The sequence below is a fragment of the Hesperophylax consimilis genome, chromosome 28 (assembly GCF_061612785.1).
Source record: "Hesperophylax consimilis isolate HC1 chromosome 28, BYU_Hcon_1.0, whole genome shotgun sequence".
In the NCBI taxonomy this organism is placed as follows: domain Eukaryota; kingdom Metazoa; phylum Arthropoda; class Insecta; order Trichoptera; family Limnephilidae; genus Hesperophylax; species Hesperophylax consimilis.
Window position 1 is genome coordinate 22,181,200 of NC_142863.1, and position 24,341 is coordinate 22,205,540.

The 24,341-nt window shown below is 33.6% G+C and overlaps 1 protein-coding gene across 2 annotated transcripts in view; it reads left to right on the plus strand.

The window, feature by feature from the left end:
* LOC149410370 (uncharacterized) overlaps positions 1-22,985 on the plus strand; it is a 200,968-nt gene extending 177,983 nt beyond the window's left edge. For both annotated transcript variants that reach the window (XM_089648881.1, XM_089648882.1), the window contains one exon: positions 20,568-22,985. In XM_089648881.1, coding sequence (XP_089505007.1) covers positions 20,568-22,543 — 1,976 coding nt within the window. In that variant the 3' untranslated portion in view covers positions 22,544-22,985. The remainder of the gene's footprint in view (positions 1-20,567) is intronic.
* The last annotated feature ends 1,356 nt before the right edge of the window (positions 22,986-24,341 follow it).

A 24,341-nucleotide genomic window follows, 5' to 3' on the forward strand; every position in this document is an offset into this window, starting at 1 on the left:
TTCTATCACAAACAATATTGGTTAATTAGCATATGACTAGGTCTAGACCTGCCAGCCAAGTACCAGGTACCTGCTTTGTATTGTCTCCATTGTCTATGACTGTTTTATTGTCTAAGTCCAACCATACATTTGTTTGTCTGTGTCTATGTGATAAGGTAGTGACTTACTGCATTTACAGTCTTTACCTCCCTGGGAATTCTTTAGCCTCTTTATGGTATCACTATTAGTTTAATTATGTTGTTATGATTATTTGTTATTGTTAAGATTTTTCCTGAATTGACAAAGTTCATTGTACTATTGCGAGTAAGTGCAATACGAAATTCACAGTGATATTTTGCGGACATTCGGTTTCTTACAAAGTTTTTGTGAACCAGTGAGACTATAGCATCTCCAATCGCGGAGTAGGATAGAGATGAGAAGAGGAAGGTTGGGAGTATTTGGCTATTCAGATCTGGTCATCAAACATGGCTAAAACCTTTTTAAGCAACTTTTGAATTCTGAATGCTGGTCATACACTGGGGCAATACTGAGAGTATCTTCCACTCTGGAACGTGCTGCAATTATATTATATATTATTTTAAATGAGTACATTGTGAAATAACACAAATTCATCAAATAAAATTAATTAACGCACGCCGGGATTTGAACCCGCGGCCTTCGGATTAAGCCTTACTCCTTGACCACGGAGGCTGTCAAAATAGATAACGAGTAATACGAATGATAGAGGGAGCAAGTCATGAAAAGTGAAGAAAAAAAACTAGGTTTAATATTTTAGGCTATGCGAGGTTTATACGCCTTTTTTCATTACTATTAATGACTCTAAATCACTTTTCAAAAGTGTGTTGAATTGCCACTGTCTTAAGGTGCCATGGAACCGTTATGTGTCCGTAAAAATTTAAAATGCGAATTGTTTTAAGATTTACCAATTTTTGCTAAAACACAAAAAAATTTCTTTACGAACATTTGTTGTAGGTACTTCGACAAAAATCGCTGGCAAACACGATACTGAATTACTCATTACGGAACTTATTTCTCTACTAATAGAGGAGCTGTTGTCAAAATTACCTTCTCAGTAAATCGGGTTAACAGGTGATAAATCATTTAAGGGGTAAATAGAATCATTGAATAAATCACCACAACGTGGCCTAACCATAGTTTGAAAATGACATTGAACACCGAAACAGCTGTTAAATAATACAAAAAAAACTAAAATTCTTTCAAAACTTAATAATAACATTTTTAAATTTGATTTATAAACTATCCTGCAGCCAAGTGGGGGAGTAGGTAGTACCCAAAATTACTATCCTACTTATATTAGCTTAAATACTTGACATATCATTTTAGTATTTTACTTATTCCTTCTCAAATACATAAGTTACCATTAATAATTAGGATTTCTATAGTTTAAAAGCCCATAAAAATGCATAGGGTCGTCGGAAGGCCCACTTGGTTACAGACGTTTTGTTTGGCATCTTGGCCTGTCAAGAGTTAAATTTTAAATAAATTAAATGGAGTTGTACGAATTAATTAATAATAATGAATACTACTGTAAATGTAGAAGGATAGAGTTAACACGATCGTAATACGGTAATGTACATTTTGGGGATATACGACAGAAGTCCCGCCGCTGCGGCATAGACAAACAATAAATCACACTGCACCGGATGTGCGTTTGCTCTGAAGACGAACATATCCTAAAATGAAGCGCCCGTTGCAACGTTTAAGGCGTGCGGTTTTGAATTCTAAATGAGTTGGTTATTATTTATTTTAATTCTAACATAATTTATGTCCGTTTATTGAGCAGTGAATCGGGTTTGTTATGACACGAATATGGTTCGTCTAGGTTTAGGTCTTAGGTCTAGGGTTCATGATTCTAGTTTTTATACTTTTAAAAAACTGTGTTTTAATCGAAAAAAAAGTGATTTGCGACACCGCGCGTGAATTTCATCAGAGAATTTTTAAAACCTTTTTTTAATATTCTCGGAAGATCTAAACCAAAATCTTTTCGCCTCGATCTGTAAAAAACTCTCAAACTTTACAGCATATTCTAGAAAAACATATAATTTTCACCGTGGACTGTGAACTCGTCATGTCATGCTTTTGATTATACGTAACCCAATGATATTTACGCACAGGTGCATATGTGGATATGATTTGTGATTTTCACGGCCAAAAGTATTATCGTTATTATTTTTTATGCCGTGTTGAGCTTTCTCCGCCTTTAGTCAACATTTCCCACAGCGTTACAATATCCATCATCAGGGCAGATGTGTAGATTGTAGTGAAGTACGTGTTTATGTTTGTGAAAATAATAGTGTGTTCTCGCGTTAATACTGTTAGGGTCGGTATTTTAGTATAATAATTAGTGAAATCAATGTGGTTTTCAGCATTTAGTTTTGGCGTAACGGTCAAGTACTGGATACCATGAACTATTAAGCTTTGCCCCCTACTGATATTAATGGGGTTTTTGTGGATTCAAATAGCCTCTCAGGGTGATGATGGAAACTGCGAAGCCTTCCAAAAAATTGCCTAGAGAAAGAGAAAACGCAACACAGCATAATATCTATGCATATGTTTGATATATCGTTATGCTTTACGAATTTGACTTTGCATCTCAGCTAGGTAAGTCCTCCAATATTGTTTAAGCAGCATATTCACATTATCAATTAGAATTTACTGTCGTTAATGAATAAATTAAAAATTCCAATCTTAGAAAATAGACGAAATATAAACGACCTAACTTTCTTAATAAAATTAAACATTAAATTCGATTGTTGCAAACTCCTGCAATTAGAAAATCTACAAGAACGACTATATCTCATTCCAACTATAGTTTTCATTCCCCTATACAATGTTTACACAGTCTTGGTAGCAAATATTTAAACGACATGGCTGTATTAGACAATAATTTGAACTTCGTACGCGCTAACTATTTCTACCTAGTTTATAAATTACTAGTACCTATACCCCGCAGTTTTTCACTATTGCTAATGTCCTTCTCGGACATCTCCGACTTCTTTCAGCATTCTCTACTGTATACCACAATGTAACCGTTAAAAAATTACATTACTGAACTTACTCCGTAACTCATTCCGGTGAAATGATATTGAAATTATTCCTCAGGCGTCCCCAAAGGACAATTTTGTACATTTCTTTTAATAATATCGTTGATTAGGTGAAGTTTGATAAACCTTAAATAAAAAAAGGATTAACATGATATTTTTTAAGGAACATTGATAAGGTTCATGTATTTGAAGAGCGGAAACCACAATCGCTCCATCAATCGTCTTGAATTCAAATGCCAAGTAATTCGCACGTACTTTATATACAGGTTTGCTGGAAAGACGTGCAAATCACGTAACAGCTCACTGCAGCGAATACTTTACCGTTTTTACATAATAAATAAGAAAATTATTGATCCTGGCAAACGCGTGGCATATCATCACGATTGATTCCCCATCATCAGCGCGCACTGCTCATAGCGCTCAGCATTCATACTCCGTCTTGCATAATGCCTACGCCAAAAGTATTTCGGTGATAAGCGCTGTTGTAAAATATGCAAGATTGGATTTGTGCTTCGAAAATTGACAACCGTTTTTTTTAAATCTGGTTTTCAATTTTTATAATTATTTTAATTTTTTTTAAATCTGGTTAAATTAGACGCATTCCTGTTAAAAACGGGACTGCATGCCTTTAACGAGTGAAAACACAGGTTTTCTAACAAACTATCGGTAAAAAACGAATATTTTATTAGTATGGTGGAATTTGTATTTTTAAATATTATTGTATTGTCATCTGTCGTTATTATATTGATCAGGAAAAGTACAGCTGCATGAACACGTGTTCCGATATATTCTGAATAGACTATTATTTTATTAGGAAATAGATTGCAATCATGTGTTTAACAGTATTTCTATGGATACTAAAGTTTCGAGATTATAGGTAATTTGTTGTCTTTCTATTAAGGCCCAGTTATTTCTCATACATTCAAATGTAACATTGTCATCAAATGGCCAATCAGCGCCATCTTGTTTATTTTCACATTTGACCGGTACCTATCAAACGCCGATTCTAGCTGCGTTTCAGCTTTCAAATTGTAATAAGCTGAAAAGATTAACAACATTATAGTTGTCCTCTTTTGCTGATCACAATTTGTTCAAAAGCTGGACTTAAAATCAAAAATCTACTTAGTAAGGAAAAAAAAACAAAATGGCACTGAATGTACATTTGATGACACTTAAATTTCTGTAAAACAACTGGGCCTATGTCTTCTTGAACTCTCGTGTTCTTGAAGAAACTTGTTAGAAAAAGAAAACACACAAATCGACAGGTGATGTCACAGAGAAAATTTTAGAATTATAACTGTTCGTGGAAATATGACTTCAAAAAGTCATGAATACTGTTCTAATTAGTTATGTGTTTATATTGACTGTTAAGTCAAATAAAATTATTCAGTACTCTAAGTTTAAACAAATTTTCCCGTTCTAAGTTAGGAGAAAATAAACTTGTTCAATTTCAGTTCAAGATCTATCTAGATTTGTTTATGTCACTGGCATTTAACACTAAATTTGACCTATTCAATATTCCGTCCGTTTTTCAAAAATACTTGTCACACAAATACCGTAGGTCATTAAGGACTATTTGAATTCACGACGTAGAGTCCCGAAATAATTTACGAGTTTAGGTTTCCTGTGGCTGCGGCGACAAGGCGATACTGAATGCACTATTTTTTTATAAACGTCTGCTTCTATTTCTCCGAAATCTATCCAAAAATAAACTTTTTGGAAAGCTTCCATCCTGTCGACGATAAGCCAATATTTTCTAATAAGGTGTGTTTTTATTTTAGTTTAGGTCCACTTTCAGATCCCTGGCACTGGGCCAGGTGCTCCGCCGCGATGGGCCGCGTGCTCAAAATCTGCAGAGGATCAAATAAAACTATTACATTGACTATTGTGTTTGTCTTAAACAGTTATGTTTTGACTATAAACTATGCTAACTGTACATTTCCAGTTAATTGAAACTGGGAAGCTTGTTGTAGTTGTTGACTTAAATTAATGACATTCTTTGTGATATGGCTCCAAAAGATGACAACTATAGTATTTTGGTAATATATTGGAATGAAAATTGTAAGTTTGTATATTGAAACTTGTTTGTTTAGTAAGAGTATAGTTATTTAGAGATGTGGTCACGAGGTTTAATTTTTGCCATTTAATTGATTAATGTTCCATTTCCTTGTATTGTAGGATTTTCCCCGACGATAGGAAGTTGTTTATCATCGGAATAATCATTTATGTACCCTGCAGATTGAAGATCAGCACATTTAAATATTGTTGAGAGCTTTATTTTCTTTATAAATGATTTCACTAAAAGCGTAAAAAGTGCTCTAGATTGGCAATTAGGCGGTATCAAAGAGAACGTTTAAGATAAAAAAATAAAGGTTTTTTGAGGTATATTGAGGAAAGGATTGGTGGAAAAATTTATAAAAAGATTGAACCACGATAAGAACAAGTCAAGTTTTAGGAGCAGATTGAAGGAAAAAATTAAATTGGATTATAGGGAGAAAGATTGCAATCTTTAGAGTTCAACTTTCCGGTGGGAATACTGTCCTTATTTCATCGGTTTTCAATGGGAGATGATCTGAGGAACTAACCCCCATTGATCCCTTCGGCAATGGTGTTTGGTCGGAAAACACGCCAAATGCGCGCTCAACATTTGTCTTCTTTCTCTTCTTGAAAATGCACCCCCACCCAGCATCTTTTATTACCAATTATTTTCCTTACGGTCTCCTGTGTGGAGTTAATGTAAAAAAGGCAAAGTTTGATTTTGTAAAGATGAAAACTGCTATGGCAAGAGCTTGAGAAAATAGACCTTGTGGATCTCTTCCATAGAAGAGCATTCTACCAAAAGATGATAATCCGGGAAAGGAAAAACAGTGACGACTCACTCCCCCAAGGTGGTCTTCACGCGCGCGGCATCTCCCATTAACAACATGCCCATACGAGCTACATGCAGCCGCCTTCATTTGCCTATGAGCACTATTACACGGTATCTCCTCGGCGGCAATGGATAGTAGTCAGTAGTCGGTAACCAGCGGCTGGCATTTAGACTTTAGCAGTCCAAGCACGGACGGCGGGCGGCGGCCGGGTCGGGCGTCCGGCGCGTGCGATATAACGGTGCGCGCCTGTCTGATGTCAGGCCGCCGGGATTCGATAATTACTTCAGTTAAATAACACATCGTAGACTAGCTATGAATATTTTAATGGCGGTATTAACATGCCCACGTATTATTATCATTCTTTCAATTCTTACGTACCAAAATTATATTGTTATGTAAGTTCTAAGCTTAAAGTGTCGTAGACGGTCCAAAAATCAATTCAAGCAACTATTCTGTTTGAATAGAAACTTACGGAGGGAGCTAGCAAAACTAGTAACAGGACACTATCACCTTATCAGACACAATCTCCTCGTATAGCTATTGAGAGTTAAAAACACCAATAGTTGAAAGAAATATGGAGAAACACAGGTTTATCTATGATTCGAATTGTCGGTGGCTAAGTTGACATCGCGTTTGGGTTCTACCCAGGCGTAGTGTGTTCAATTCTTCGGCTGGTTAAGCCCTCCATCACAACACAAGCAACATTTTCCACTTAATATGGTAAGAGATTTTTTAAATATTGTCAGGTTATTCTACTATCGAGAATTTTATCTTAAAAAAAAATTTAATCATGTCCCAGTATCTCGGCTTTTTGGGAAGAAAACTGTGAGCCAAACATTTTTTTATTAAAAAAATTACATATAAAATCGTATTTACGTTGGGTTTTTATATATTAAGGAGATGCACTACGTCGTGTAATATTTTAAATTGAGCCGCTATCCATAACAACCCTTACGTAGATGGCGATAAGGTTTAAATTCCCGCTTAACACCATCCGCCTGTTTTGATTTATGCAAGAAAAAACATGGGCAAAAAGTGACTTTTATTTTATTTTGTGGATATTCAGGCATAAATATTTTTTTTCCGATCATTTTATAAATAACTTAATTTGCCACATTATACAATATAATCATAACCGAAAATGGGTTCGTAAGTAAGAGATTTAGATCTTTAAAGCAGTTTTCATAGGCCTGTACATTATTTTTTCTGGGCTTATAAAATGACTTATATAAAAAATACTCAATTATTTCAAAGGACAAGATTTATTCTACTCGCAGTATTTAATTAATGCATCTGAAAAATTTCTAGGCGACCAAATTTTCAAACAAAAAACACATAATTTTGCATTAATACGTATGGCATCGCCTTTTTAGAAATAAGATTTGAATACTACTCTTCCATAGAAACTTTAGCTTGTGTTTGGAAGAGGAGTGAACAGTTTATTATTGTAGTTATTTATAAGTAATTAATTATATGATTGGTATTACGTGTTGTAGTAAGTACATTTCAGTTATTAAACTAGGATAAATAATCAAATACACAATAGCACTGTGTTTAAGTAAGATTTTCAAACACACCAATTGCGTCTGTAAGTGATTGTAACTCTCGTTCAAAACTAGAACCAACTATGTCAAGAATTCAGACAAGCGATTGTACTGACCAATAATATAATATTTTATTACAAGAAAATTATTTTCATTCTGTGTTTGAAATATGTATTTTATTTGTTGGAATTTATTATATTGACAAGTAAAATTAGGTTCTGTAATTTTGAAGGGTCTAAGCTTTTTCCATTTTCAAGAAAGCGTTATTTACAAACTAGATTTACCAACATAATATCCCGTGATTATTGACGTTGTGCATATATCAACTTCATCTGCCACAAAAAAAGGACTTTGGCATTTCCAATATTAACGAGTGATTTGTGGTAAAATGAATGGGGAGATGAAAAGGATTTTACTTCTGCACAGAGCTTTAATTTTTCAAATCTAAAATGGTTTTTCACCTCCGCGAATAATTGAATTTTGAGAATATTTCAATTGTAGAGTATAGAAGTACACTAGAAATTCATTTCATATTATAGATTTGAATGGAAACTAATATCGCGCATTTGGTTCTAGCCCATTAAGCAGTCTCTATTACCAGTGGTGGCTCGTGACTTGGGTGTACTAAAGTGCTAATACTATATAAAATGGCATTATTGATGTTGTTGTAGCAAAAAAGCTTAATTTATTTCTAAAATTCGAATTTTTGTATGAAGATTTTCAGGAAATCCGTACGGCCAAACTGAAATTTCTTGAAAATTTTCATACAAAAAATTGGATTTTCGAAAAATAATAAAAAAACGTTTTCGACTATACAACATCTAAAATGTCGAATTCTTCAAACTTAGCACTCTATCACACTCAAACGTCACAAGCCGCCAATGACTATTACACTTGCCTGATACCGTATTTGAATTTCATAATGATTTAAAGACGTTCTCCCAGTAAGAAAGAGATTCTGGGTTTAATTCCCATTTGAGACCCAGTTATCTTTTTATTTTCCTGTGTCTTGTTCCGTTTCATTTTTCATTTAGATTTATTAGTATTTTTTTCTTCTTCAATAATATATTACAGTAATAGGTATAACCTTCCAATGTTATTAAAGAAAAGTTGTTCCAAATAAAAATAAATCATGTTCATTATTCGCTGCATGTAGATAGATACTTTTAAAGATATTTTTTCCTCATAATTAAAATTCTACCTGTTTCTAAAGAAACATGTAAGAAATGATGTTTCAAAACCGGATATGGCTAAAGGTAACCCTTTCCTTTATCCCTGTTCCTTTGCAGGCTTGCATTATCCCACATCCTTCCGGCACACGTGACCACGTTATTCCTGTTTTCAGGATACCACTTCCGGCCGCACAGCAAACAAAAAACATCTCGGTTCTTTTGTCTTCCTACATTTCTAATTTCTCTCGAGGTTTCCTCGCATCACGTACAACTAACTAATACTCTGTTTGTTTTGTTGTCTTTCAAACGTGTTTTTTTTTAAATATTAACAATAATGTTCTTAAGACACGATTTGGTCCATTGTTTATAATTTTATCATAATTTTATGCATATTTTTGTCGTGCACTTACTGTTTAAAACAACTATGGTTATGCATACAAAAATATATTTTAAATTTGGTTGAAGTCAAAAATGTTGATTTAACAGGTTTTTGTCTTGTCCGCTCGTTGTGATCTCTTGCATGGAAAATTGTCACCAGTCATAAAACTGAATATTATCGTTAGTTTATATTTTGTACTGAATATTTGATCCTTTTATATGAATAAGTAAGTTATAAGTGGCTCGCTTATAATTTAAAAAATGGCTTCAACTGGTGAATATGTTTTAATGAAAATATACACACGTACTGTAACGAGATTATTTTTTTACTGGAAACTATAGATTTAGCTTTTCTATGCGTGTAATTATTTTTTAATAATTATTTCCTGATTAATACAGAGCTATATAATATGTATATATATATTTATTTTAAAGAGACAAATATTTTCCGGATTACGAATAACCTGATGATATTTAAAAATGACCATTTCCATCATTATAAGTGGGATATATTGCGTAGAGTGCAGGGATAGAAGACAGAACTAACTGTAGATTGTAACCACTCAAACAAACACGGAGAAAAATGAATATTTCTAAATTATTAAGAATCTCTTAAAATTATTGGTAATCTGGTTAAACACGGGTTAGCAGGCCGTTTCCCGATAAACTTTTAGTAAATTTCTAATACATCAAAACACTTGTTCATGCACCTACATCTGCCTTGATAATATGTTAGGAAGGAATGCGAAAATATTAGATTTTTCATGAACACATGTCCCGAAGTCGTTATAATATATTCGTATTTTACTAAAACTTAATCAGAAAACCTATTGATTCATTCGTTAAGGTCCTACAATCCCGTTATTAACTGGATTATCAATAATTTAAATAGATTTTAATACATTAACAATACTAATTTATCTCCGTGTTGAGGCCTTTGACGGCCTCTATGGTTGAGTGCTAACGATTCTTAATTATAAATCCGAAGGTCGCACATTTGATTGATTTGTGTTATTATTAATTGAAAATAATATATTTTATATGTATTTGCGACACGTTCCAGAGACAAAGATACTCTCAGTATCGTTCTGTTGAAAGACCAACAATCAGAATCAAACGTCGCGTGAAATGACTTTAGTTGTCTTTGAAGACTAGATTTGGAATCCAGGTACTTCTCCGCCTTCCTCTTCCCCATCTTCTTCCCCTTTACACTATCTTCAGCCTCTCAACATAGGTACTCCTACTGGGGATGACATAGTCTCGCTGGCTCCATACAGTTGAGAACATTTGGAGTCCTGTGCGGCATTTGGTATTCCGGTGAATTTAACTTTCGACAACCTACTCAGCCACTAAAATTGTGTATATCCTAATTAGCACTACGATGATTTTAAAAATATTCATGATTATAATCAGATACAACCGTAGATAGGTGCATTTGGTTCTGTTCAAACGAAACGTAGGCCAAAATTTGTAAAAAAAAATAATAATTTATTCAAAAGTTGTAGAGATCTTGAAGGGTGTGTGGGCCTTACAATTCTCTATTCCCAGAAAGCGTCTCGGGTTTGGGCATCAATGACAAGTATAAAGGATAATAGTTCTGTAATTGAATTCGACAATATAAATAATTGGAGGCTAAGGCCCCCAAAATGTATGATTCCGTAACGTATTATTTTAGGGCACATACTTTACATAATATTTGTTAGAATGATGATGTGGTGTTATAACGTCTTTGCATTATTGCAGCGGCGTACAATATTTAAACACCATGGATTTTTGGCTTCACAAAACAAGCAAACCCATCAATTAACCAACTAAACCGCATAAGAGTCCCAACCCTCTGAAGCCTGTGGGGCTATTAAAGGGTTCCAGGATAACTCCTCAAAAAGACAATTCAACACACTTTTAAAAGGTGATATAAAGTCATTAAAAGTGATAAAACAAAAACTAGATTTTTTTGCTACATGTGTAACTTATTGTTATATATCTGCTTATTAGTAGATTTAGTGTGTTGGGAATTCTTGATTAAGTAAAAGGTTCTTTACAATTATTTTGTGTATTTACGTTACAATAAATATAAGTCTGGATTTAACTACACTGTTCATTACCCGAGGGTTGGTAATTCCTTCTTTCCAGAAGCTTGAAGTCTGACAAGGATACCCCACAGGCAATTACTACACTCTAGCGACATCTGTCGGACTCTGGAGTAAGCTTTATGGCTGGTGCCATCTATCGCTAGCATACCCAACTTTTTACCACTTATTTAACCTAGTTTTTTTTCATCACTTTTTATAATTTTATAACACTTTGGAAAGGTGTATTGAACTGTCATTTTGATGAGTTATACGGTCACCCTATTACAGGCATCTTCAATTGCGGTATTTTGTGAGGTTGAAGTTTGGGTGGGGAAGGAGATGTAAAAGAGGAAGATGGAGAAGTACCTAGCTATTCAGATCTGGTCACCAAACACGTTTAAATTCTTAATGGTGGTCTTACAAGGCGATACCAAACGTATCTTCCACTTTGGAAAGTGCCGAAAATATACTATGTATTATTTTAAATGTGTGAAATAAAACACATTGATTAAATAAAATTTACGCTTTTGTGAGATGTAGCATAAATATAAACTTAAAAATCGTGACCTCCAACTTGCAAGTGGAGAGCCTCACTCCTCGATCACGTTGTTTGAAATGGCTTGTGTCGTGTTTGGTGACCAGTACTGAATAGCCAGGTATATACCTCCCCACTTTCCTAATTCTTATCTCCTTCACCTATCTACTACCTATAGTATCACAACATACCCCAATTGGGTATTACACAGAATATTTTTTTTAAATGTGACCAGATTTGACAATTTTCTAGACGTCCTGTACCCATTTTTCTCATCCATCCTCAATTCCTGCAGCACTTAAATATTTTCAAAATCAGATTATTCAGCCCCCAATATTAATTTCATACCTAGCTATGAAGTTTCAAAAATTAGGTAGTTAGTAGTTAGGTACTGTATTTTGCAAAAAAATGAATACTTTTTAATGAATGTGTTTTTCTTAAATTTGCATCGCAAACCTGTTTAATCCTCGCATTCTGAATTTTTACGATTTATAAAATATTTATCAGCAACACTTAAATTTTTTTAATTCCAAAAAAAAATATGTTTTTCCGAAACCTTAATTATATAAAATTCCCTCGATATAAAAAAAAAACACAAAAATTCCGAAAGTTATTAAAAACTCACATTGTTCTGTTATTTAACACGTTATAGGTAGGAAAAAAATCACAGTGTATCTTTAAATGCTGTTTAGGCATTTTTCAAGAGATTTTCGCTTTATTTTAAAGGGCCATGTTTATCAATTAAAATAGTCACTGTTTTCGCTATGTATCGTTATTTTTTTAAATATTATCGCGCTCCATCTACTATTCGTATTTACACATCTCCCTTTCAAACCATATTCTTGTTATTTTTGATCGCAGACTCCGGAGCCTGAAAGGGATAAACATATTAAAAAAATCATTAGTTTGTTGAACTCGTACTCGTAGATGTGATAAACCGCACGCCCGTGAGTTATTTCCTATTTTTTATTTGTGTACGCACCTCGTACTGTGGTGGATTAATACCGCCGGAGCGGGTATCTGTCATTTGCTGGGCGGTACAACCCGCCCTCCATTAGTACCTACCTACCCGCCTGGATCGTGCTGTATACTATAAGTGTGTATATCGGTCTGCGTGTGCCTGTGCTGTGTATGTACGCCCACGCTGGACCGGAGACTGGAACCCCACGCTCAAATAAATTAATTAAAATTATATTCTTCAAGATAAAATTTTTAGCTTTCTAATTTAAAGTTACGAATAACTTCATCTTATGAAATTTGAGTAAATGCGGCAAAAGTACATCAATATTATTTAAATTAAATGAATATGACCAACTTTCTTTACACCACTATTTTTAATAAAAATCATTCTGTAAAAACACACCAACTTTCTTTACACCACTATTTATAATAAAAATTATTCTGTAAAAACACAGAAACTTTCTTTACACCACTATTTTTAATAAAAATTGTTACAGAATGATTTTGACACACCAATATTCTTACACCAATATTTTTTTATAAAAATCATTCTGTAACAAACACACTATCTTTCTTTACACCACTATTTTTAATAAAAATTATTCTGTAAAAACACACAAACTTTTTTTACACCACTATTTTTAATAAAAACCATTCTGTAACAAACACACCAATATTTTAAAAAAGTCATTCTGTAACAAACACACCAACTTTCTTTACACCACCATTTTTAATAAAAATCATTCTCTAACAAATACACAAACTTTCTTTACACCGCTATTTTTAATAAAAATCATTCTGTAAAAAACACACGTCCGTTGGTTTGACTGAGGACTGAAAGTTCCTCCCCAGGGACTGACTAAAATGACTGGAGTGCTTTACCATTTGAACCCAATCCTAAATGGATAGTACGGAGATTTATTTCGTATATTAGCTGCTGAAAATTTTTAAGATCTACGAGTGCCAATTAAGTTGATAAAATACATTATCATTGACAACGAATCCTTCTGACGAGTTGTGAAAATATATCGATCGGATTTCGAGAAGTGGGTTAAATTCAACTGAGATTCATTCATTAATTCATCCAAGAAAATAAATCGAAATTCAAAATTATCACCATGTTTTAAAACTAAATGTTTGAATTATAATTTTTTTTTAACCTGTTAAATTGACAATGTAAATTATTCCTAAGCGACAAATTAATTAATATTTCACAAACGATTATGAGAACGTAGCGCAGTTTTACTTTTGCATAAACATTTATATTTTTTAGTGTAAAGTTATCTTACAAAGGTATTTAGAATTTGTTATAGTTTTGCTTTCATTTCTCGTTATTTTGAATTTATGCGAGTGTAAAACAATCCCAAACGCCAAAATGCCTGTTAGTATTGTGTTACACTAAAGAATGACAGGTTTTCGTGCTTAGCCTAGTCCAGTGGTCACATTTAAATGCGGTATAAGAAAACTAAGTTATATATTTTGACCTATTAAATGCCACATTTTAAGAAAATAAACTTTTATTACTTGTCTCCTCTCTCTCTATTCTAATTTTTAGGTAATGAAATTAGAAAAAATTGACAAACAAAGACAAGACAAACAGTAAAATCATGATATATGTATGCATCCATAATAATATCTTCTATTATTTAAAGGAAATGTTCGTATGTTTGTGCCCTATAAACTCAAAAACTTCTCGACCGATTTCGCCCGTTTGTTCTTATTAGTGTCAGGAGTGCTTAGAGAGATGTTTGAATGATAGAAGACGTCGGGGATTTAACGAAATATCTTTGCACTGTAAGGAGATACGGAGTCGAATTATAGGTAGTATTTTTAACTGCAATATTGTGGTATACAGTAGAGAAAGGTGAAAGAAATTGGAGACGTCTGAGGAAGATATTCGCAATAACGAAGGATTGCCGAGAACTATTAAATAAAACAATGCCGGGAATGCTAGTTTTTTATTTTTTTATTTTTTTTATTTATTGCACAACAGATAGATTATCCAATTACTGTACAATTCTCAATTTGACAATCTTAACACCTATGAAGATAATTATTACACAAAAAAAACTTTAGGCTATTTAAAGAAGAATTATATATATCTAGTGCTTCTGAGATTTCATTCAATAGCACCATTCCTCTTGTCATGCTATTTTGTGCTAGAATATCTGTTCTGCCGTATGATATTTTGAATAAGTCGTGTCGACGACTACGGCTGAAGTTTTCGGGCACGTATAAACCATAGCATTCCAAGAGGAACGGGCTGTCAATATAGTTATGGATTTTGTTAAAACTAAGTATTGCAATAGTTATTTATAACTAAATAATACCAGGTTCAAGGTGAAGACAAACCTTGCAACAACAAACTCTGTTGCATTTAATTAAAGAGACTGTATATAATGCATTTTAGGGATGGGTTGTTCCTCAGAATTTGAATAATTCATTAAATTTCAGTTAATATTCAATTTTTTTGAAAGTCCTTAGTCCTAAGTTCTTTTGAAAGTTATGCTGCTATCCAAGTATTGTAAAACAACCGGCCCACGATGAAATAATAACAGAGCTTGAATAGAACATTTACAGAACTTGAATTGAACTTTTGGTGAATTATTTAAAATTCCTTAAGGTTAGATAAAATTTGAGATTTTCACGACGAAATTAATTATAGTGATTTATTTTTGCGCTAACTCCATCCTTAGCCAATGTATCGGACAGCATTACAATGTCCATCATCAGGGGAGATGTGTAATCAAAGATTTGATGTTTTTGTTGATGTTCTTGATCTGCCCTAATGATGAGCACTATAATGCTCTCCGAAACGTTGGCTAAAGAAGGAGGTAAAATAATTCACTATAATTCTTTAAGAGGAAGCTACAAGCCAAAAATGTGTATATTATTGGCATACCTTATATTGTAGGTAATAGGCATTAAATCGCTTGACAAACGGAGTCTAGAAACGTTCGATTTCTAGCACAAAACTGGTTTTTATTTATTTTGTAAATAATTTTATAAGAAAGCAAAAAAGTTAATCATGTGAAACTGTCACAGATAATCTTAGCTATAATAATGTATTTTTTTTAAATTGTTTCCTTTACGCGTTCATACATTTCTTTTGAAAAAAAAATATTTTTTGGTAGTTTGCATTTATATTTTTTATTGAGTAACTTATTTTTTTATTTGTATTCTACTCAAGCAAAACGATAGGAAAATTTTGAATTTATCTAAAGCATATTTTTTGGTATTCATAATGTACACCAATTCGTTATAAAGATTAATCAAAATAGTGATTTGGCATTAAGCTTCGCCTTAAGATTGTTGATTTGTTTTCAGCCGATTTTACTAAATAAAGTGACGTCTCGAAATATTTTAAATGTATTAAGAGATATTTCCACAACTTTGTAAGTAAATATGTCTGTCTGTAATAGTCGTCCCTAATGGGAAAAGAACCAATATGCTGTTAAGTCTCCGGCACTCGAGTTGGCGTGAAAAGTGATCGTTAAACTTGACGTAAATTTTAAACGCTCGCAAATAAATATGTCAGTTTTAAATGACATTCGGTTTGGAGCGATAATATTGGCAACCCGACTTTACAAGTCTCAAATAATAAAATATAAAAAACAGCCAAGTTTTAATACAAGAGCTACTTTGAAAGGATTTAAAAGTACGGTTTCATTTGAAGCAAGTCCTGTCCGAGTTGAGTTATGAATATTATGATGGAATTATTATGACTTGTGTACTTCTGTAATTATCTGGAAGGTATGTAATATGGACTTTGTTGCGCTTTTTAAGTGTGCATCCGTGCTGTGACGTGCATTAGTTTAATACTGCTCAATTTAAATTAAGGAAATAAGAATAATAAGTCATATACTTTAATACTGCTCAATGTAAATTAGGGAAATAAGAATAATAAGTCATATACTTTAATACTGCTCAAGGGAAATAAGAATAATAAGTCATATACTTTAATACTGCTCAAGGGAAATAAGAATAATAAGTCATATAATTTAATACTTTAATAGTAAGTCATATACTTTAATACTGTTAATTAGCAAATTAGAATAATAAGTCATATACTTTAAGACAACTCAGTGTAAATTAGGGAAATAAAAATAATAAGTCATACACTTAATACTGTTTAATGTAAATTAGGCAAATAAGAATAATAAGTCATGTGCTTTAATACTGCTCAATGTAAATTAGACAAATAAGAATAATAAGTCATATAATTTAATACTTTAATAATAAGTCATACACTTTAATACTGTTAATTTGGCAAATAAGAATAATAAGTCATATACTTTAATACTGCTCAATGCTAATTAGGGAAATAAGAATAATAAATAAAAATGAGATACATCAGAATCCCGACCATCTGGAGCCAGCGAGGCTATGTCGTCCCCAATTGGGGTATGTTTTGAGGCTAAATGTAGTGGGGAGGATAAGGAGAAAGAAGAGAAGAAGATTGGTATGTACTTGACTATTCAAATCTACTCACCAATCTCAGAGTATCTTTCACTCTGGAACCTACCGCAAATATACTAAGTATATATTATTCAATAAAATTTACTTTGGTTTTGACCCGCGACTCTTCTATAATATTAACCTCGACCATGAAGTTCAGCAAGCCTTTCTCCCCAGCTTTGTAAGGCTGAAGGTAGTAGGGAAGGAAAGTAGATGGGGAAGAGGAAATACCCAGTTATTCAGAACTGGTCATTAAACATGATTAAAGCCATTTCAAGGACATTTTCCATACTGAATGGTGATCTTTCTCCAATAACATTAGTTTTCAAGCACAATAATCTTAATAATTTTGTCAAAGACTACACTTTCAAATATTTTCCAATTTACATGATCGAATAAATTTCATGATTCTTGATATGGCATAGAACTCTGTTGAGGCTATTAAATTCTGAACTTCCGATGGGTCCGAGGTCATATTGTCACTCTCTGTTGTTCATACTTAATGCACTTTGTTAATGTATGTTGGACATCTTCAATTGCTTCACATATTGAGCACATTGGAGAATCAGAGAGGCCTATCAAACACAATACTCTTCCCATTAGTGCATGTCCGGATCTTAATATTTTCACTCTCTGTTGTTCATACTTAATGTACTTTGTTAATGTATGTTGGACATCTTCAATTTCTTCACATATTGAGAACATTGGAGAATCAGAGAGGCCTATCAAACACAATACTCTTCCCATTAGAAGCACAATAATCATGCTACTGTGCTTGTCAGCTGATTATAATGAGCCCATATTGATCTAAAGCTAATATGGGCTGATAATCGTTGATTTGATAAGCGAGTTCTATCGCATAACAAACACAATATACGTAATATACAAAAACATTTCTACGAAATCGGTCCCAAAATTGCGATTTTTTTTTCAGAATAAATGCATTAGTCACATTCAAGAAGTCTGAGTGAAAAAAACCACCTTTTTGATCTGTTAAGTTTGGTTTGGACCCTGAGTTGACGTTTCCATAATGACAAGTCATCAATCGGACTAATTCCAGTCAATCAGTCATGATTTGTGCTCTCCGGGGGGTGAATGGGTAATGCGCAAGGTAAAAGTCGATATTTGATTGTATTTCTTATTGTGGGGATATCGCCACGGGTTTTTGAGATGATCAGATGGGACAGAAGAACGGTTGGAGACAAAATAAGAAGTAGAGGGATGGAAAGGTGACATTGTTTAATGTTTTGTGTTGGTCGTGGACAAATCGAAGGTTTTTTTATGGTTTTCAAGAAAGATTCTATTATGGTGAGCTGTCGATAATTTATTTTTAAGATTCCCGTAGTTATCGTTTGTTTTGCTAAAATATGATACACAAATATCTTCATTTTTTGTAACAAATAGATATAATTATATCCACACTTGAATCTCCCGTGCTGAGGATTTCATTATCATATTAAAAGATTTTGTGGTATTGAGTATAAGTGATGTTTTTTCTGAAATAATCATAAATGTATTACACGTGTTTGAGCCTTATTTGATGTCAGTATATTTTCTATTTCTGATCTCCCTATATTATGTATCCAGTTTTTTTATAATTTGAGATTAAAATTTTATAATATTGTTGAGATTTTTGAATGAGAATGGAATCTTTTTAGTACCTTGGCATAGGAAGTTTTTTTGCCCAAATGTTGTATCTGTAGTTACTTGTTGGATATGTTTATGACCTTGAGATCTAGTGTTTCTAATAAACGTGTTAGTTGTTATTTCTTGTGTTTTGTATTTATAAATTTAAAAGAGTATTGTTTTAGAAAAGTTTTGTTTAATGAACATGATGATGATTGTTGAAGATTTCGTCAACGCTAGTTCTTACAAGGACTTTCATAATAATTTTCATTACGGCTTTTTATTTTGTTTTTTTTTAAATTTTTTATTATTGTCATTTGCACTTGCGATAGTACCGTATTCTAACTGTGATTGGCAAAGACCCATGTAGATCTTGATTAAGTACTAACTGAGATATAAGATTATTTTTCGTGAAATAACAAATTTTTTATTCCGTTTTACTGAATGGAGAAAGGTTACAACGAAGCTCTCGGCGGAATGACTATATAACTCAACAGTCAACTACACATTTATACATCACCAAACACGGTCAAAGCCATTTCAATGCATAATTTGGGAGGCGGGTACGGGTACCCCCCCTCCCCAGAAACCATTTATTGGATAATTAACACCCCTACCATAGGGTCACCTCAAGTGACTGGTTGGGGGAGAACTTTTGATCTCTCCAGCTTGACTCTCTTGAACCATCGCGAGGTATGGATGCATACGTCCGCTTCTCCTTAACACATTTACCCCCAGATTCCTACCACCCTTCATACCTTTTTTTCTTCCTAGAACTTTATCTTCTTCATTTCCCTAAAAAGACCTTCCACACAGCATCCCAAAAGTCTTACTCCAGGGCGCTACTTAGAGTATCTTCCACCTAATAATATAGTTTACACATTTGTTTGTATTCAAAAAATCACCATTTTTTAAATATATTTTTTATACTTTATGTTCCCGAAACACTGATTTTTATGAAAAATAAAAAGTGGTTAGTATTTTTCAAATTATATTTCCTGTCTTCTGAGCACACTCATAAATAATAAAAACAAACTTTTGAATTTAAAAAAAGCATGTATTTATTTTCCAATTGATCATAAGATACAAGTAAGACTAATTTTGGACATTCTTTTCAAAATGCGCCCTCTTAAATCTGCTCCAATCTCATCAAAGTCAACTCACATCAAATCTTAAAATGACCAATGGGGTACCTGAGACCCCAAAAAGCAGATTGATTGCCCATATTCCTCTTTTGACACCCGCAGTTAGTCACCCTCGAGGGTTAATGGAACAGATAAAGACATGAACATTAGACCCCGAACTTAACCAAGTGGGGTCTTTTATAGACTTTATTTAACAAGACCATGTTAAATTATTTTGTATGGGAATTGGAGGGTTAATTAATGGCGAGTGATTTAAAATGTTTTTTGCAAAACAAAAAATCTGATTGAACTGATCTCCTTTGGGCGGGCGAGTTTGTTTTCTGTGCAAATCTTTTAGTTCGCAGTTTTATTCCGAGAGAAATTAATTTTTGCATACTCAACCTTTGAAACAGGGAAAGGCTTACTGTCTCTACATGAGATTCTGAAAAACACACCCCATCCCCTCTTCCCACCCTTTAGGACAGAATTTTGATACGTCTTGATGGAATTTTAAACATTTGACTCTCAAAATAAGAGGAAAATTACTGTCTTTATCTGATTTCGAAAAACTTTAGCTAGTCAAAGATAAAAAGAAACTATCCATGAAATTGTTGATCATTGATCCACTAAATCAAATTATATTGAATTGAACTGCATTATAAAAACTCTGAAGATTTAGATTAATGTTCTTTGCCTGATTAGAGATGTGCTTCTCAACTTCTAATGTATTTTAAACTAATAAGAATTATCTCTTTCGTTTCAGGAAAGAAATGGCGCTCGCTGACTCCCCAGGACCGTCGCCCCTACGTGGAAGAGGCCGAGCGGCTGCGCGTCATCCACATGACGGACCACCCCAACTACAAGTACCGGCCGCGAAGGCGCAAGCAGAACAAAGCCAGGGCACCCGCGCAGGGGCCTGCACCCCCGCCTCCTCCGCCGCCTCAGGAGATCGACCACAGCCGCTACCAACCGCCCAGGATGTCTCCTTCATCAGCCTACATCCCCAACTCATCTTCCTTATCTCCCAGTCTTGCTCATAGCAACTTTGGATCTCCGCACCGCGTTGATTATGGACAGAACTCGGACTACCTAGCGCACTCTCCCTCGCAGGGCATGGACAGGCATCAGAAGATGATGAATATCAGCAGTCCTCTGGCGCATTACTCGTCTTCTGCATCAGTTCCACTTGGAAGTCCGGATGTCTACCAAAAGATGCAGGAAAATAACGCGTACTCCAGTTCTGGGTTTACTCTTTACCAGAATTCTCCGTTAGCAAACAACAGCTATGATAATTACTCTAATGAGCCAAAAACGCCACAGTTTTCTTCTAGTATTCATATTATGCATACTCCAGAGTCTTCTCCGACGCAGTCTCCTGAACCAGAAGGAAATAAGGCTGTTAAGATCGAGCCAGATTCTAAAAGGAAATCTTCGTCCAGTCCTAAAGGATCTGACAAGTCTAGGTCAGCTTCTGATGATACTGCAGCACTGCCAACTCCTGAAATGTCTCCGATGGAACACGAAAAGGAGAATTTTCAATACAGCGATGAGAAGAGACAAGCAGCTCTCAACGCGACGCTTTTGGCAAATAATCAAAACAACAATCTCAATCTGGCGACACTTTCAAATGTCCCGTTATCTTCAAGCTCTCTGCATCCTCCTACTTCGAGGTCTTCTGTGCAGAATTCTTACCAGCACAAGATGCCTCAGTCTATGTCAGTGGCATATAGACAAGCACCAGCATTAGCTTACCCTAATCATACAGCACCCATCACAGCTATGGGAATGGGCAATGGGATGTACGTCATGTGTACTCAGAGAGGTATACTGGACCAAGGACATATCGTGACAGGAACATTCTTTCCCCCTGTTGCCACATCTCAAGACCATCAAACTCTCGGAGCATCGCCAGCAACTGGAACACTTGCAGGAAGCATGTCTTCGGGACATTCGTTAGGGCTTCAACAAAGTTCTGTTTCTTGTCTGGACACCACGACCATGAGTTACTCAACTAATACTCTGTCATATCCCGTCTACAACACGTATAATCCAATCTACAAGAGTGATATCTACTCTCAGCTTCCTTACAAAACCGAGGCTAAAGAATACCAAAGTCTACAGTACGACAAGTCGAACCATTATGCTTATATGAATAGTCCTTTAGGAGGAGAGCACGCCAGCTATCTGCAGGATCAAAACCAAGCCAGGCAGATCCACAACGGATCTCCAGTATCAGATGTAGACACGGGAGAATTCGACAAGTACCTAAAGTATTCAAACACTGACAGTGTTACAGCAAATAGTCCGTTGTCGCACAGGTCTTCGGGAGACCAGGTTTCGGATCCTCGCGATGGTGGTTCATCTGGCATGGACACAAACCACAACTACCAGGATAACAGAAGCGTGCACGAGTATCAAAGCCCTCACGATATTTACTCGAGAGACCAATACCATAACAGTATGGACTATAACACAGGACAGCAAGAATACCAGAATCCTAGAACTGGGGAGATGTACGCTACGGACAGGACTTATGGATTCGTCCCTCCTCTAGGTCACACTTCTGTTATCCTCCAGAACACGCAGATCTTCCAGGGTAAAGCTGCAGAAGTAGGTGCTCAAGTGATTGCGGCAGGTTCTCCCATAGTTCCTGAAACTCCCGTAGCTCCAGTTCTGAGGCCAGAAGATGACTTTAGCGTCATCCTGGCTGGCGTCAGACAGACGTGTTACAGCAATTGACTAGAGGAAGAAGATTCAGTGATATTTTGATGGATCTCTCTCTGCTCTATAGGTTTCGCAGGAGTCATTACTATAAAGTGTAAGAAATTTCACAAAATCAAAAGGCTTCATTAGATTTTTCACATACATTGCTAAAAAAATTTTGCTATCATCTGACGTTTGTGACAATATTAAAACGTCGATGAATTTTTCGAACATTTGGCATCTATCCTACCAACTAAGCAAATCCATTTTTTTATGACATCAATTATTTTCACTAAAAAAACTATATTATTCATATTTTTACGTCGAAAACTAAGAACTTTTTTGTGTTAGAAAAGATTTTCAATGATTTTTTAAATGTCCAAAAAATATGTAAATATTAATTGAGCTTTTAATAATGGACTGTAGTAATCGGTTAATCATAGTTTCTGTGTAAATAAATGTATAAATTGTAAGAAAAAATATATTTAATATACTTAGGGTGCTATGAAAAAAAATGTGTTCGTGTTGAAATGATATTATTAATTCGTGCCTCAAAGAAATATAAAAAAATATTTATTTCCAATTTAACGAAGACTTAATAAACGACCAATTATTGTAGATATTAAATAAAATAAATAATATTTAATAGGTTCTTTAAAAATATATTATACAACCTGCGTTTATAAATTTTTAAACGTAATGTTTTGTTTGATTTTGTTTTATTTGTTCGTCACAATTTTTATTATTATCAGATATTTTTTAAATAAACATTTTGTTATTTTTTAAGAATTGATATTAAAGGAATTCAAACCTTATACCAACAGAACAATATTTTAATAATTACTTAAATTAAATAGATGTACATAAATTTATTGTTTACGTGTAATTATTATTAATATTTGTTGGTAGGTACCCATTATTTGTGTTTAATTTTAATTCGATAAAATTAAACATGTGTACATACTTACTGTTTTGGATTTATATATTTGTTTTTTATTTCAAAAAACTTTATTTTAATTAAAAATATTTAAGTTTATAAATAAAATTGTATAAACATTGCGTACATATTATTATCTTTTTTTGCTTCCATGGTTTAAATTTAATGTTCTAGCTATTACAAAATAGAAGTATTTATTTAAAAAATAAGTAAAATGTTAATTTAAGTTTAGTTATTACATTATTAAAGATTTTTTATTCCAAATATTCCCGATATTAAAATCATATTAGTTATTCTAGAGTTAAATATTAGAACAATTTATGTTGTTAAATTCTTTTTATTTAATAATATTCAATTGATATTATTGCATTGTTAATTGATTTCAATATTGCGGGCACAACTTCTCTTTAGAAATGGACTATTGATAAATGATTATTGAAAGAGATGATCAATGAATCTTTAAAAAGTCCTGATAATTGGTAAATGATTCTTGAAAAGTTCTGACAGATGATAAATAATTATTTAAAAAGTCTTTATAATTTATCAATGATTCTTGAAAAGGTCATAATAATAGATCAACGATTCTTGAAAAGTCATGATAAGTGATTAACGATTCTTGAAAAAATCCTCATAATTAATTAATGATTCTTTAAAAAGTCAGAATAATTGATTGTTGATTCTTTAAAAAGTCATATAATTGATAAATGATAAGTGAAACTGATAATTGATAAATGATTGTTAAAAACTCCAGATAATTGGTCAATGATTGTTGATAATTGATTGGCGACCGTTTAGTCCAAGTACGTCTAGCGAGCTTTATCGGACAAATTTCTCCCGATAACGAGTCTTGTGATTATTTGGAAGCGTCAATAAATTAAACATTTACAAAATTTTGTT